The 15,739-nt window shown below is 39.2% G+C and overlaps 1 protein-coding gene across 2 annotated transcripts; it reads left to right on the forward strand.

The window, feature by feature from the left end:
• The first annotated feature begins 180 nt into the window (after positions 1-180).
• On the forward strand, positions 181-15,562 carry LOC106928860 (uncharacterized). 2 transcript variants are annotated; one of them, XM_015005403.2, is made up of 6 exons: positions 181-356; positions 2,244-2,377; positions 4,163-5,115; positions 5,205-5,358; positions 6,049-6,177; positions 10,582-15,562. In XM_015005403.2, the coding sequence occupies exons 2-6, from the start codon at positions 2,260-2,262 to the stop codon at positions 11,259-11,261; spliced, it is 2,034 nt and encodes a 677-aa protein (XP_014860889.2). In that variant the 5' UTR covers positions 181-356; positions 2,244-2,259; the 3' UTR covers positions 11,262-15,562. The 2 variants fall into 2 exon arrangements, with proteins under 2 accessions (XP_014860889.2, XP_087865187.1); XM_088009061.1 differs by having other exon boundaries at positions 181-2,377.
• Positions 15,563-15,739: the final 177 nt, after the last annotated feature.

Here is a 15,739-nt window from a genome sequence, read left to right on the forward strand (position 1 = left end):
AGATAGAAAGAGCTCTAATACAAACATTATAAAGCCGTCTTTTAATTTGCTCCATTTACTTGCCCACATTTGCCTACTATCCGCTACAGAGCTTTAGGAATAAACGCATTGTTGTGCTGTTTGGGGCTTTTATTGTGATAACCGGAAGTTTTGAGGGTCTCTAACACCAACTCAAGCTGAAAATGTTGTCATCAGCCGTTTTTCTAACGTGACTCATTTGTTTGTTTACAATCATTTGACGCACCGTTTTAGCACCCTGAGCACGGACCTGACTCGTTAACACACTTATTCCCGTTTCGTCGCATTAAACTATTTCGAAGCGACTCCTTTGACCCGAGGGAACAATCTATGCAGAGGTTGGTCAACATGTCCATTGTCTGTCGTTAGCTAGTCGAGTTAGCGAGTGTTATCCACATCTGAGAGGGGGGTTTTGTAGAAATCTGGTGAATTTCTAGCGGGCTGTGATGATTAATGTCATTAAATTTTTTTTGTCAAAATGTAGGTTATTATTAGCTGCTTGTTAAGATAAATGATGCCGTGAAACGCCACCCATGTCTCCGATAGCTGGCTATCAGCGGTCCTTCCCCCACCCCCCAGAGCAGGAGGAGGTGGTCGCTGACCAGCTTGGTGGTGACCGCCGCTGTCACGATTAAAACTCATTTACAGGTCAATTACTGTCTGCTCAGCTCACTACGTCTGCTGAGGGTGTTGTGTATTTATCCCCCTTATTCCATTAGAGAGTTTTGTACTCCAACAGGTTAGTCATTTCATTTATTGAAAACAGTAGAAATGAGGCAGCAGATATGCATAATTAGCAACCTGGAGCTAATGCTACTGGGCTAGCTGCCCTCTTTACGTTGAATTATCAAAGTCCCAGAAAATACAGGTGACACCTTTCCATCAGATTTGTGACGCGAGGAAGGTTGCGCGTGTCGTTTCGAGTCACTCTTCCATCCACAACACCTCCTGTTCCCTGTCTGGCTGCCCTTGAGCAGGACCGTGGATGTCCTCCAGGGTGGAGAAAACAACAGCGCCTCACTAAAATACCGACACCCTTTAACTTGTTTACATTCTGAACCTACAGTCACAAACTTCTATATGTTTCCGTAGGATTTGTTAAGTTGAAAGGAGAATGACACACTGTTTTTTAATTCATTAATTTTCTTTATTTTTTAAAAAGAGACATCTGAAGAGTGTGGCTTGCCTTTAAATTTAACCTCCATGCCCTAAGTCTATAATTTGTCAAAATACCCTCAACTGCAATTGCAATGATACTCATTTTGATTTATGTTTGTACAAGCTTTAAAACTTTTGTCCATTCTTCGTAATAATAATCCCAACTCAATCAGTTTAGATGGAAAATATCAATTTCCAATTCTTGATATGGAATGCTGGTGCATTTTTGTGATTTCATATGCTTTTATCAAAACCATTGGTCTGCAACCTTTATAATCCAATTAAATAATTTTGCCCTAAATCCATCTGATTAAAACTCGTTTAGAGGTGCAAATGTAACCTGATTTTTTGAAAAAAAAAAAAAAAAATTATAGCTTACCTATACTTTTTCAAAAATTATCAGATTACAGGAAATGTATAATTTATTTTTTTTAAATACCTTTTATTTCTATTTTTCATGTTTTAAATAAAAAAACATGAAACAGAAAACCTCTACAGAAAAGGATAGGTACCGATACCGATCACCCATGAGGCCGATCTTTGCCGATCACCTGAATTGGCTGTTAATTTTTCGCTTTCGATATAAATGCTGCTATGTGATCTGGCAAAATGGAAAAATTATCTGGCAATAAATTCACCTAATTTAGACATGCATTACAAAATATTTGCAGGCACAATACAGCAGCTATTCAGTCAAAAGGATAACTGAAAAACCTGCAATCAGTAAAATAATATTTAACAGTAGGTCCTCAGTACCATAAATTGTGCACAAGTCAAATAAATCTCACAGCACTGCCTATATCAAATAATGTCAAGAAAAAATAAATATTCATTCAGAGTCAAATGCAGGTTGCATCAAAATAAACAATTCTGAGTTAACTGAATCAAAATTTCTTGATTTTAATTTTCATCTTAAAAATTTCATTTTACTGGCACCTGACTTCAAAATTTCTACCTAGTTGTACTTGGACAGTATTGACACAAAAATATTAACTTCTATTCTTCACCTTCAAAATGAGCTATTTGCCCATATTGTTACAGTCAAACATGGATTTCTCTTTTGTTAGATTGTATATTTGAGAGATGGGTTCAGAGAACTCTGACCACTTTGGACCAGCGGTGGTCCTTGTTGATGAAGATGAGCAAGAAGTAGGTGGTCTAATCAACTCAGACGGGGAAGAAGTGGAGTTCTCCGAAGTCAGTAAGTAAATAAAGATCTTAAAGTTAAGTTGGCTGTCAATAGATTAATATTTGTGGGGTTTTTCTGTTCTTTTATTTGAAGTTTAAAACACCCTGAATAGTATAAATCAGCATGCACCTTTGGTAGGACCAATAAAACTGGCTATTAACAAAACACGGCTCAACCTTTTTGAAAATAGAGGCGCATTGATTGTAGTTTTCTGGCCGACAGCAAAGCTTTAAAAAAAGCCTGCCCTACCGATTCCAAATTTGACCTATAACGATTTTTTTTCTTTACTGAAAGCTAACTAAGTACAGCAACAAAGTTGCTTAATTAGCAACACTGAGGTGACTGTTGCTAATAGTGAAAGTTCAGACATGATCTGGTGGGTGGGTTTGTCAGTCAGCCCTCTCTCACCACAGAACTAAAGGGAACAGTAGCTGATTTCTAGTGTTAAGACAAGATCGGTTTCACAGGTAAGTATCAGCCAATCGTCGCTCTCCCAAAATTTAGAAAATTGTGGCCGATGTATCTGTGTACTCACTAGGGCTGAAACGATTCCTTGAATGATTCGAGTACCTCGATTACTAAAATTCCTCGAGGAAAATTTACCTGCCTCGAAGCTTCGTTAATTTATGTTTTATTAGTTAGCGCACCGTGTTCCGGCCGGGACTTCATTTGCGTTGCGCGGAGCTCTCACTTCCGCCTCTGAGTTGTTGACAAAAGCTAAGTCTCAGCGGCATAAAGTCCAATCTTCAAGATTGGCCCGTGGGGATTTTATTGATTGATGATAATGCCCGACTTTTTATCGTTTTTGGGGAACCAATAAGCATCCTTAAAATGACTGGGGGAATGCCTGGAGTACGGCAGCATTTCTCCTCCGGGGCTGCTGGTTGAAAGCGAACGGCGGGAAGAGCGCTGAGGTGAGCGGATAGCCTGAACAGGGCGGGCGGCTGAGTAGCTGATGCTTACCGTGTAAATGTAGCTTTACCGACGAACCGCACAATAAATTTCATATCCCGGTCTGAAGAAACGGGTGGCGGAGCGCATCGTACATGGCTGGTAGATTAGTTTCTGAGTGTGACCAGTGAAGGTGTCGTAAATATCCCGTATTGCTTCCCCCCGTGTTCGTCCCCCGGTCTAACGGTTCGTCAGTCTGCTGGTCTATTTCCTCCCCTCCACCCCATCTTACGTTCGTTCATTCGCCCTCTCCTCCCACTCCAGGCGGCATTTCCCGTATTTTCAAACCCAAAGCGTGACAGGTTAGGTGGCAAGGTGAGTTTAATTAATCTATTAAACTCACTGAGGATGAATACATAAACTAAAAGCTGGATTGTAGACATTTTTTATAAGCATATTTGTGAGCCTGCCTCTTTGTTAAATTCAGTATAATTTCAGATTTTTCTATAACTTTTCTTCTGGTTAACTTAGAAAGTGAGCTATTATTGTTACAGGTTAGTTTTCTAAACTACAAAAAAGCAACTGTTAGGGATGCTCAAATATGAAAAATTGGACTGATATTGATATCTGATTGTAACACCGGTATTATGCCAGATTTACCAATATTTCATTTTATAATTTTTTTTATCCGATTACTCGATTAATCGTAAGAATAATCGATAGATTACTCGATTACTAAAATATTCGTTTACAACAGCCCTAGTACTCACAATTGAAAATGTAAAAGAATTACATTTTCTCATTTGAATGTCATGAAAATTATGTGGAATAATTGATGCAAAGAAACACTGGGATCCACTGAATGTTCCTGAATATTGTGCTAATCCTTAACTTGTGTACACACAGGAGTGAATCCCATCTCAGGTGTTGTACCTGCAGAGACTCCCTCCAAGAAATTGATTCAGAGCGAGAGTGAAAAGCTAGCATCCCTCCACAGCTGCTCAGTTTGTGGGAAAGACTTTCCTTACGCCTCTAAGCTTCAGCGGCATCTGCGCACTCACTCAGGAGAGAGGCCCTTCCCTTGCTCCATGTGCGAAAAGAGATTTCCAGAGAAAGGGCTACTCATGATCCACGAAAGGGTCCACACGGGCGAAAAGCCGTTCCCGTGCACTTTCTGCGCCAAGAGGTTTGCCAGTCAGGGGGAGCTGCGGCTCCATCGGCGGACTCACACGGGCGAGAGGCCTTACCACTGCTCCATCTGCCAGAAGAGCTTTTCTCGGCACTGGCACTTGAAGACGCACCTGGAGGCGATGCACTGCGAGGTAGTTGCGGGCTTCACAAGGAAGAAATTTCCATGCTCGGACTGCGAGAAGAGCTGCAACTCAGCGGCTGAGTTGAGGGACCACCAACGGACTCACACTGGGGAAAGGCCCTTCCAGTGCTCATTCTGTGACAAACGGTTTGCCTTGTCTGGAACACTGGTGAGGCATGAGCGCCTCCACACCGGTATCACCCCATACCACTGCTCTGACTGCGGCAAGACCTTCGCACAGCAGTGGACGCTCACCACACACATGAGGACTCACACGGGAGAAAAGCCATATAGCTGTTCTCAGTGCGACAAGTCGTTTGTCGCTCCTGGGGAGCTCCGGAGGCACACCAGGATCCACACAGGAGAGAAACCATACACCTGCGGTAACTGCGGCCGGCACTTCTCATTAGCGGGAACTCTAAGAAACCACCGGCGGTCGTGTACGCAGAGCAAGAGTGAGTCCGTCCCTGATGTCATCTTAGGAGTGAACCGAGCATCGGTAGATGAGTCGTACCTGGAGGGCCAGGCTAACTCCATTGTCTGCAAGGTAGTAGTAACAGGACACAGCATTTTGAAATTTGTTTCTTTAGTTTACTCAGTTATTTAATTTTTTTTTTTACAAAACTGTATTTTAAGGTACCTGAAAGCGAGACCTCTCCAAATGCTGCTGAGCCTACTTCCTCAGAGCGTCTTAACTATGTCACATCGCCTCAGCCAGAAGAGAACCTCATTTCCACTCCCCATGTGAATGTTATAGTGAAACAGGAAGAAGAGGAAGAACCCTTATACGGTACTTTAAAGTATTCTCGATATTAAAAAAAAGGGTCAGTATAATGTAAAATGCACTTTTTTTTAGCTTTACATTATGTTATAATGTTATTACCTCATCAAAAATATACCTGGAGTGTCACTTTGATTCTTTCATGCATGTTTGAGAAACCTTTTAATCTCCCATGGCAAATGTTAAGCTGTGCCAAACGCCTGGTGTTCCACCAGATGTTTGTCCTTCAAGGCCAAAGCTCTTCCTCTGAGCAGCAGCTTCCAAGCTTCCGCCTCACAGAGCAGCCCTCCCGCACTCAGCTCCTTCAGACTTGCCAGCAGCAATTAGCAAACACCTGGTGGAACTGAGCATCTGCTAAGCTCATTATACAAGCTACTTCTCAATGCAAAGCTGGTAAAAATGTTGTTAAAGGGTTAATAGAGGAGCAATGTTGTGATGATTTCCTGGAGGCGGAGTTTCAAAAAGAGCAGGAGTTTAAGGGCACCAAACCCCAATTTCAAGGTGTATTGCGTCAAATTTCTATACATGCAGTATTCTTATTACAACTGAAGGTAACATTGCTACTTGGTTGTGCTATAAAGTGGCATTATGTGCCACTTTATAGCACAGCATGGTTGGACAATACTGCCCCTTTAAATGTACATCTAACTTTAGTGTTGATATGTAATGTTCATACGGGTGGTGTCCTTACATTGATAGAGGAAACTCCTGACCGGGCATCAGATGGGGAGAATTGTGAGACTCCGGAAGAAAATGAAGAGCTGCGTCAGCAAAGCAACAAAGAGATTAGGATTACAGTAAAAGATGAAGAGGAGGGGTCAGTAAACGGTAAGGAGACACCAATCCTAATGTAGCGCTTTGTCACTGTACGCAAAAGACACAAATAAAGCTAGAGATGCACAAATCAGGCTGATCTCCAGTTTATCTCTGGGGTCTGCCATGCCAAGGCCAATTTTCTTTCAAAGGACGGTAATGCATAGGCAAAAAACCTGATTGGGACGAGACGGATCAGAACCCCTCCAATCTTGGGAAAAGTGTAGATATGCTCACGGCCCAGTAAGTTTAATTAAAGAAACCTGTGCATTTAAACAATGCAAGTCTACAGAGCCCCCCAAAAAACTGCCATTCATCTAAGAAAAAAAACAAGGATGAATTTTTAGGTACAGCCTGGCATTGTTGATGCGATAGTTTTGTCTGCAAACCATGGATTAATTAAAATGCGATGAATTAATCGCAATTTAATCAAAGACTAAAATAAGCAAGATTTCGATTAAAACCCCTGAAATTTGTTTTTAATCTGTTATTTAAGTTCTTCAACCATCAGATTGGTACTTAGTGCAGTTCTACCCATTCAGCTTTCCAGTGTTTCAGGACTCCATAATCATTCATGGAATTTCTTTTAAAAAAAAATCGTTCTTTAGAAATGTGGGCTGACTTTAATGTCGGGGACGTCTGTGGTGCTACAACATATTTAGAACTGAGATGCTATTTCAGGCGTGAATAACGTCTGTGATAAAACTCCATTTAGCACAACTTGGACACAACAGTAGTCTTTTCCAGCATTCCATCAGATTGTTTTTCAAAGCAAAAATGGACATCCAGTCAGGCAAGGAATCGACATGTTTTTTTGTTTTTTTTTGGTTTTGTGTAAGTTGGATGAACTTCATTTAAACATGTAGTTAAGCAATGACAGTACCCGCTGTTGTGTTGAACTATGTTTGGGTTGTTGTGAGTTATGAAAAAAACTTTTATTCTAGGAGACAGACTGCTCAGAGCCAGGGAGAGTGGTAGCAGGGATGGAGCCTTCAAGTGCCGGCGCCAGTGACAGGGGCAGGACAGGATGGCCCTGTTGCCAGCACAAGTGCAGGATGTTAAAGTTCAAACCCCAGTGACTGTACAAAGCCTTAACAGCTTGGAAACCAAGCTTGTGGACTTGCTTTCCACTAGCAAGTTCACAAACACTTGCTAGTGGAAAGTTATTGTCCTTCCAAGAGAAATGGTTTGACAGTTTTCCTTGGTTACATTACAGTCCAACATTGACAGGAGTCTTGTGATTTTGTTGCAGCAAAGGATTTTCAAATCAGTCTGTACTGGGACGAAAACCAGATGCTACTTTCATTAGTGCAGCATTCAGAAAGCCATTCAGAAATATACAGTGCACCAAAACTCCCAAGTCCATCATCAATTTGTGACTATAAGTGGACAATGGACATCGACTCAATCCAATTGATGTCCAGTTATCCAGCAAATAAGGTAAAAAGCAGGAGATGGCAAGGCATTGCTTACAAAAACTGTTAGTTCTGTTAGATGAGGCAAGATGGGGACAAGCCTTTAGTGACCCCACTGATAAAAGTGGCTATTTGTATCAACTTCTCTCATATAGGACTGATTAGGATTACCCCATGTATACAGACCATTGAGTACACAAGGTTCAAAGCACAGAATGAAATGAAACAGTTTTCAGTGATAGTTGATGGAACACAGGATGTTTATGGCACTGAACAAGAAAGTGTCTTCGCTTTGTGGACCATGACTATTTCCCAAATGAGGTGTGTGTTGAACCTTACAAGGTGTCTGGCACAATGGGCTATGGTATTGCAAAGGTGGTGACAGATGTGTTGTTGGGGCTCAATCTGCCCATGTCTGGCTTTCGTGGGCATATTCTTGATGGTGTCTCAAAAATTGCTTCCAAACGGTTAAGCATCCTGTTTTGTCAGTCAATAAAATTCAAGACCATGCTTTAAAACATCGTCACATGTTAAAATACACCACTAACCAACATGAAAGCCTATGCCCAACAAAGGTGCACTATGTGTCATTCTGCAGTAGTAACTGTGTTAGGGCAGTATGAGTGGGTACTCTACAGGATGGAGGAGATGGCAAAATACATTGCAACTGCTAAGTGGCTGGGGAGAGGAAAGTCTGGGCCTCCCTACTTAGGCTCTCCGCGACCTGACTCCGGATAAGCGGAAGAAGATGGATGCCTTCTTTGAGGATTTCAGCAAAGGAAAGACTATGTTGGGCCTCACACCTGCATCAGCTGTTGTTGGAGAGCTTGAATGCCTTAATATTTCACTTCAGAAAAATCTCAGGCTGTGTCTGGTATGTAGACTACAGTCGTCTCTTCAGAAAAGATAAATGACGGGAGCTACCTTGCACTGTATGACAAAGTACCAACATTGGTTGACTCTCTTGATTCCATTGACTCCACTGAAAAACAAGATTGAAGATGCCTTTTTGGCAAAATAGTGGATTACAACCGGATAGCGGTGTTTAAAGTTTTGGATGCTAGAGGTTCAGTTTGGGGAGCATTTTGAAGAGGACAGCATCAAAACTTAGCTAAAATTGAAGTGTGCACTCCTGATTACAGACAGATGATTACCCCACACCTTATCCTGAGCAGGACACGAGCTCCTTTCCTACACAGTTCCCCTTGTTCACACCACTCACCTCTGTAGCACAATTGGAGAGGCGGTAGAGGTTTTTATGTGACCAAGTTGCGACCCTCCTCAGACTTGTGTTGTTGGTGCCAGTGTCTTCATGTGAAGCTGCAGGGAGTTTTAGTGCACGACACAGGGTAAAGACATGGCTATGTGCTAATATGACCCAAGGCAGACTCAACGATGCAGTTGTTTGTAATATCCTTAAAGAAAGACTGGGCAAGCTGGACATGAAAGTAATCTGCCAAGAATTTGTTGGATCCATTGGAAACATCTTTGGCCTTTTTTTGTCTGAGCCTTTTGGCTAAATGGTAAAATATTTTCCCTGGTGTAAGGTAGAGTTCAATCTTGTTCTAGTCGTTGTGCTATAGTTAAGTATTATGTTGTGCAGTACAGTGTAGTTAATGTATATTCCATTTATTAACTTTCATTTTATGTTTAGATTATAATTTAAATTACTCCTAACTTGTATTGAGACACTACAATAAATCAGTGAGGTTACTCAAAGTATTTCTTCTGCTTGAGAAGTTGTTACTGTTGAATTTTTGTAAAGGTAATCGAGCAGAGATTAAAACTGTATTTGACCACAGGAATTTTGAATACAAGTCAAACTGAAATATAAATAATATTTTAATTAGAGTTTGGCTTCCCTGGGCCTCAACACAGATATCATGATATCATGTGACTTTGAACTTTTGGAGACCCTTTTTTTCTTTTATTTTTTCTTATTTTCAAAAACTGCAGATCTATACAAGATGATTATTTTTCAATTTCTGGCACATTATGGAAATTCAGTTTTAAACAGCTGATTCCAAAGATTCAACATTGGCATATTTAATTAAACACATCAGAGATGCATGTATTTGATCTGTTAAGAGGTCAGAGCCAATTAGGGAGCAAATTGATCACTGTCTGATTGATTGGTGCACTGTGCTGGAAGGTAATTTATCTTAAAACAATATGTTTGGACTGTTTCAATGTAGTGGATGTAATATTTATTATTCTAATGGACCAATGACTTATGTGTAATTGAAATAAAGGTTGGCTTATATTCTATACGTTAAACAACGTTATTGAAATTGGGGGACTTTCTATTAAATTAAAGTTTTGCTCTTGTACCAGTTAGGTGTGTGAGAGAGACATTTAATAATTAATAAAATTATTTTAAATTAAAATAATTTATAATAAACAGTTTATTATGCCTGTGTTTCCATTGACCATATAATTACTCAATTTGGATTTTCAAAAAATACATTTGCTTATTGAAAACATGGCAGTTAAAAAAAAAATCACGTTATTCGATAAACTGTTTTTGCGGTAGAATGAATTGATTTTTCGGCCGTATAACAATTAGTTTTTCGCAAAACTGCAATGGAAACGCTTTCGCATCGCATGTGATCAAAAATGAAATGTCACTACTGGAGGAAAACACGAAGACGACAAGAAGTGATAGGAGGATGATGGTACGGCATGTTTTCTAACGACTTCTCACGTGAACAAACTTTTTTCACGTGTGATTTTAATTGTTTCTTATTTAATGGAAACACCACAATTGGGAAATTTTTTTTTTTTTTGACAGGAGCAGAATACAGTAATAAATTGTTGTAATAAATTATATACAATAGTGAACTGAAACTGTCTTTTTATAGTTCATTTGTATTGTTAGTGTGGTGCTGGAAGAGTATGAAAACTTACCTTTAAAATGCTTGAATTTTACTGTAAATAAAATGTACAAACCCTGTTTGCGCTCCTACGCTCAGTTTTAAAGTCTTAACATCCAAATTGTCTACAGAAAATCCGGATGCTGACAAAGACGTTGAAAAACGCGGTCTTCCAATGTCGCCTGAGGAAAAGCAAAGTCGAAGCAACTCGAAGAGTTCCTACTGCTGTGGGCTCTGTGGAAGAGACTGCCACAAGATGTCGGCGTTGCAGATCCACATGCGCATTCACTCTGGCGAGAAACCCTACCAGTGCTCCCTCTGCGGAAAACAGTTCACACAAAAGGGTCAGCTAAAAGGTCACTTTAAAGTCCACACGGGAGAAAAGCCATATTCCTGCCCGGACTGCGGCAAGAGCTTTGCCCACTCGGGCGCCATGAACCGACACCGGCTCACCCACACGGGTGAGAAGCCGTACCACTGCTCCGTGTGCGACCGCAGCTTTAACCAGTCCGGCCGACTGAGGGAACACGAAAAAATCCACCTGGGGGAGAAGTTCGACTGTCCCGAGTGCGACAAGAGCTTCACGCGCGCTTCCAGCCTCAAAAACCACGTGAGGCTGCACACAGGTGAGAGGCCGTACGGTTGCGATGTCTGTGGGCGGGGCTTCAGCCGCTCGCAGAGCCTCAGGCTCCACAGGAGGAAACACTTCGAGACCGAAGGAACGTCTCCTGCCGCCACGAAGAATGACGACTTCTACGAGAGCGACAATAACTCCCCCATTAATATGTGCATAACGGAGAAAAATGACTGAAAAAAAAAACTCTATTTATTTAACCAGATATATATTGGTAGTGTTTAGTACGAGATCAAAGTCTGTAAAACTGAGAAAGTGGAAAGTAGCGGCTTACCTCTGTGAATTTATTGTTACCCATCTGTAATGCTTCTATATAAAAAGTGTTAAAAACTAAAATATTTATCTCTGAAGTGTACAAACAGCCTTATGAACAGAAACACAGCTGTGGTCTGTGCTACCAAGCAGGATTACCTGCTCATTAAGAAGCACGAAGCTGGGTTACTCCTTACCTGGGTTCAGCACTATTTATTTATTTTAACTTTTTTTAGTCCATAGTAGGGAATTTATACTGAAACAAATTCTAGTCAATGGCATTTGAAAATTAAAAAAAAAAAAAAAAAAGTACTTCTTTCCTCTGGTTTTCTGAGATGCACCATTTCACTTCGCTATCGTGTAAAATCGATTTTTTTGAGTTTTCACATCATGTTATAATGATATTCGTTCATCAAAGACATACCTGGAGAAAGAGGCCCAATTGCGAGGAGATAAGTTGCGAAGTCAAATTTCTTTTAAGTCATGATCGACATATAGACGTTGCAATGTAACGTCACGTTGTACATGCGCAAGATCCCTGCTGGAGGACAAAAACGCTGCTTGCAGACGATGGCTATCGTTGGTTTTACTGTCAACATGATGCGCTAAATCTTAAATGTATGCTTGATATATAAAAGAAAAAGTGACGTGGTGCTTTGCGACTAATTGTCAACACTATGACAACAACATAATAAGGTCCAAGGATACCACATTTCACAAGTTAGTAAAAAGTATTAATTGGGAAAAAAAAGTGAGGGAGAGGAAATTAGTTCATTTAAACTAGCTTGACTTTGACACGTCTGCTTAGTAAAAGCTGGGATTTTTCACCATTAATACTTCAATTCATGAATCTGTAACTGTAACTACACTCTGTACTTTATGTAAAGTGAATTCATGATTGCAGCAGCTGTACTTTCTGATATTTTTTTAGAACAGTTGAAATGGTAAAATAATTTAATTCTGAAACATGTTAAAAAGAAATTGCAGATATTTAATAAATACGCACCATATTGCAGGGGTGTCCAAAGTACGGCACAGCTGGGCTGATTGGACTGATTGGGGCCCCAAGCTCAGGTGGTTGATGCAAATTGAGGCTTTTTTATGTTTAATTAGTGCAAAATTATTACAGACAAATTAGAATCTTCTTAGCACCCACATAAAGAATTTTGTCTTTTGATAATCATACTTTTTGCTTTCTCTTTAATTCTGTTTTTATTACTGAGAATTGGACAATTTAGTATCCAAAAGAATGTTCAAACTGGATTCCTTACTTGTGAAAAGCCCTTTTTAAGTTCTGGATGATTTAAACTTTCCTTTCCTCTAAAAAATTCAACCCCTTTATTTAAATAATTTTTTGGTGATTTAAATGTTTTTAAAAATTATTTTATTTATTTATTTATTTTTTTTTTTTGTCCTGTAAGAACTTTTGCCTTGACGATTTTGGCTCGTGACAAAAACTTCAGACACCTCCGCCCTAGTGTGCTTTCTCTTTCAAACTCAAAACCTCCCAGTGATACACACTCTTCGGGACTGGAATTTGTATTATTTGTGCCTCAGAACGTAGGTGCTGTAAGATGATAATGGTTTAAAACCTAAAATATTAACTTTAACAAAGAATTTACACCTTCTGTCTTCAGCAACTTCCACAAACCGCCACCAGTACGATTCAAACCCCAAAATCCCACCTCCATTGTAGGACTGAAGTAAATTTCTAACTAGGTTATCTGTTTTTATTTGTTGTTTAAGTCAAGAGAAAAAGAGACTAATAACAGATTGATATCAGCATTGCTACAGCTGATTAAAACAGACTTCTTAAAGAAACCTCCAATATGTCAAACCTGCTCTATAGTACAGGCCTAAGTTGTGTTCAAAGTTTTAACAGTATGCGTTTAATAAATCTTATAACGGCTCATATTTACACACAGAAATGCATTGAGAACGCTGCATGTGCTATTCAGAAAGTGGAAACCTTCTGAATAGCACAAAACTTTAGGAAAATAATATCTCAATACAGAAAGTAAAGAAAATGGATTTTTAGTAAATTTTTAAAAAATTAACAAGTGTTTGCATATTTCCTTCTACGCAAAAGTTTTCTGAAGATTCAGTTTTCCTCTGAATCTGGACGAATGTTTCATATTAATATTTATTTGTATAACCGCCGTCCCTTAGGAAGGCTTCAGACTGGAGTCGAAGTGACTTCATCCTGAACAGGTGACCACGATCGGACACATTCCAGAGTTCGCTTTGCCTCAGCAGCAGCACGTTTAGAGTCAGCCCACGTTTTCATATGGATTAAGCTCCAGAATCTGGGCTGGCGTGTTCATAACGATAATCTGGTTAGTTTGGGACCAAGACAAGGCTTTATCGCTGCGTTTGGGATGTTGTTGAAACTTCTGCTTTAAGGGAATTTTCTCTTTCCTCTTCGCCTAAAGCAACATGACGTCTTTGGTTCTTTCAGTGTTTTTAAACTGATCGGTAACGTCTGGTATTTGATGACTAGGTCTGACGACATAGAATAAGAAACATGACCACAGCATGATACCTGAGTCACCGTGCTTTAATGTATGGTAACCAAAACTAATTGTTTGAGGACTTACATCCAAAGGGAGGAATCTTGTTATTGTTCAACAAAATGTTGCACCAATTCACTTTAGGATAGTCAGTCAGTTTGTTCTTTGGCAAATTGTAACCTGCTTGCTTTTTTTTTCTTTCAAAAATTTGACTATGTGATGGCTTCTTGCCATAAACTTCTTCATATCTTGGTCTTGTTAATTTTATATATGAGAAATCTGGAGTTTTCCAAAGTCTTTGCCATTTTGGGAATTCTTTGATCCATTCAAGTGGCATCTTTCCGTTTTCTTCCTGGTCTTTTATGTCACAGCATATTAGGGTCACTGGAAAAAAGGAGTAAATATTTACCAAAAACCTCTCTGTACTTTTCTAGAAAAAAATAAAAAGTAGGAAATGTTCTAGTTTGAAAAGTCAAAAATGTTCAACTTTTGAAATTCATACATTTTCGAGTTTTTTTTTTTTTTTTTTAATTAAACTCAAAATTTCAGAGTGTTTTTTCTAGCAAACTTTTGGCTTTTCTAGTAGAGAAATGTCCTTGTTATATCTCGAAAATTTTTGAGTGCTTGGCGGAAATTTACTCCTGTATTTTCTACACAGTGCATGGAAAATCAGTACTGTGTCGTTCTTTTAGGCTCTAGTTTTCCTTTTTCACTTCTTTATATGCCTTCACTTCTCCAGTCAGCTTTTTATTCCAAGTCTGGTGTTTGATTCATAGGGATTGCCCTATTACCAACATGTGCTGCCTCACTTTGAATTAATGATTTTAATTATACAATATGAGCAACATACTGTACATGCTATGTTGCTGTGATGGTCTTCTACTACTCTACTGCGCCTACAACTGCATTATTTTCCATGCAGAATACTGCTGTCTGTCTGGTTTGTGATGTTGAACTGATATTATTTTGAACACGTTTGTAATTTTCTCCAACTAACACGTTCAAAATCAGCTCTCACTGCAAACGCAAAGTTTCATGTTGCAAAGTCTCATTTATTCTAATTTACCGTCTTCTTCTGTTTAGATTGGTCGGTGATTCCACTTTGTCCAAACAATGCTTGTCATATCATTAATTTTGAATGTGAACATGGAACAGATAAGTATATTTGTTGGGTCTTACAGTGGACATTAGCTCATTTTGCTTTTAAAATTAAAAATGAATAGGCTTTTAAGTTTTCTTTCTTTTTTTTTTTTAAATAAACTTGAATGTTTTCAATACAATAAGGACCAAACATGTATGGGACACGAAACGTGTTCTTTTATTCTTGATTATTTAATGAATTTTATCTGTATAAGAAAATGCGTCATTATTACGTGTGTCTTTAAAATTATGAAACATCATTGAGAGATCACACTTAATATGAGGTCTAAACGGTTCAAGAATCCAGATATGTTTGTGTTAAGAAGACAAAAGATTGTCCTGTGTGTCACATATACTCCTTCTAACAGTTAAATAATTTTGTGAAATGCTTCAAATTTGCTCTGTAATGTTGATTCGTGTCTATCAAAACAGCCAACCAACCATAAACAGAATACTATCACCAAAAGGATGCATTATCCAAAGAGGAAATGATTTTTATGCTGTGTTGATGGTGGATATATTTACTGATGTAGCTGTATCAGATGTGTTGCCTTACAATAAAAGTATTTAACATTGCATTGTGCTCCTGTTTGACTGTGTGTAAAGGACTATAATCAACTGTGACCAAATCAGATGAAAACGTTAAAAATACTTCCACAAACACTTAGTGTTTTGGACACATTGAGAAATGTAACATTTTTAGGCAGGTTTGCAGGGTGAGAATACGTCATTTACTATTTTGTATTCTGGGTT

The sequence above is a fragment of the Poecilia mexicana genome, unplaced genomic scaffold, assembly GCF_051168715.1.
Source record: "Poecilia mexicana isolate PSO_F unplaced genomic scaffold, ASM5116871v1 scaffold_2, whole genome shotgun sequence".
Taxonomy (NCBI): Eukaryota; Metazoa; Chordata; class Actinopteri; order Cyprinodontiformes; family Poeciliidae; genus Poecilia; species Poecilia mexicana.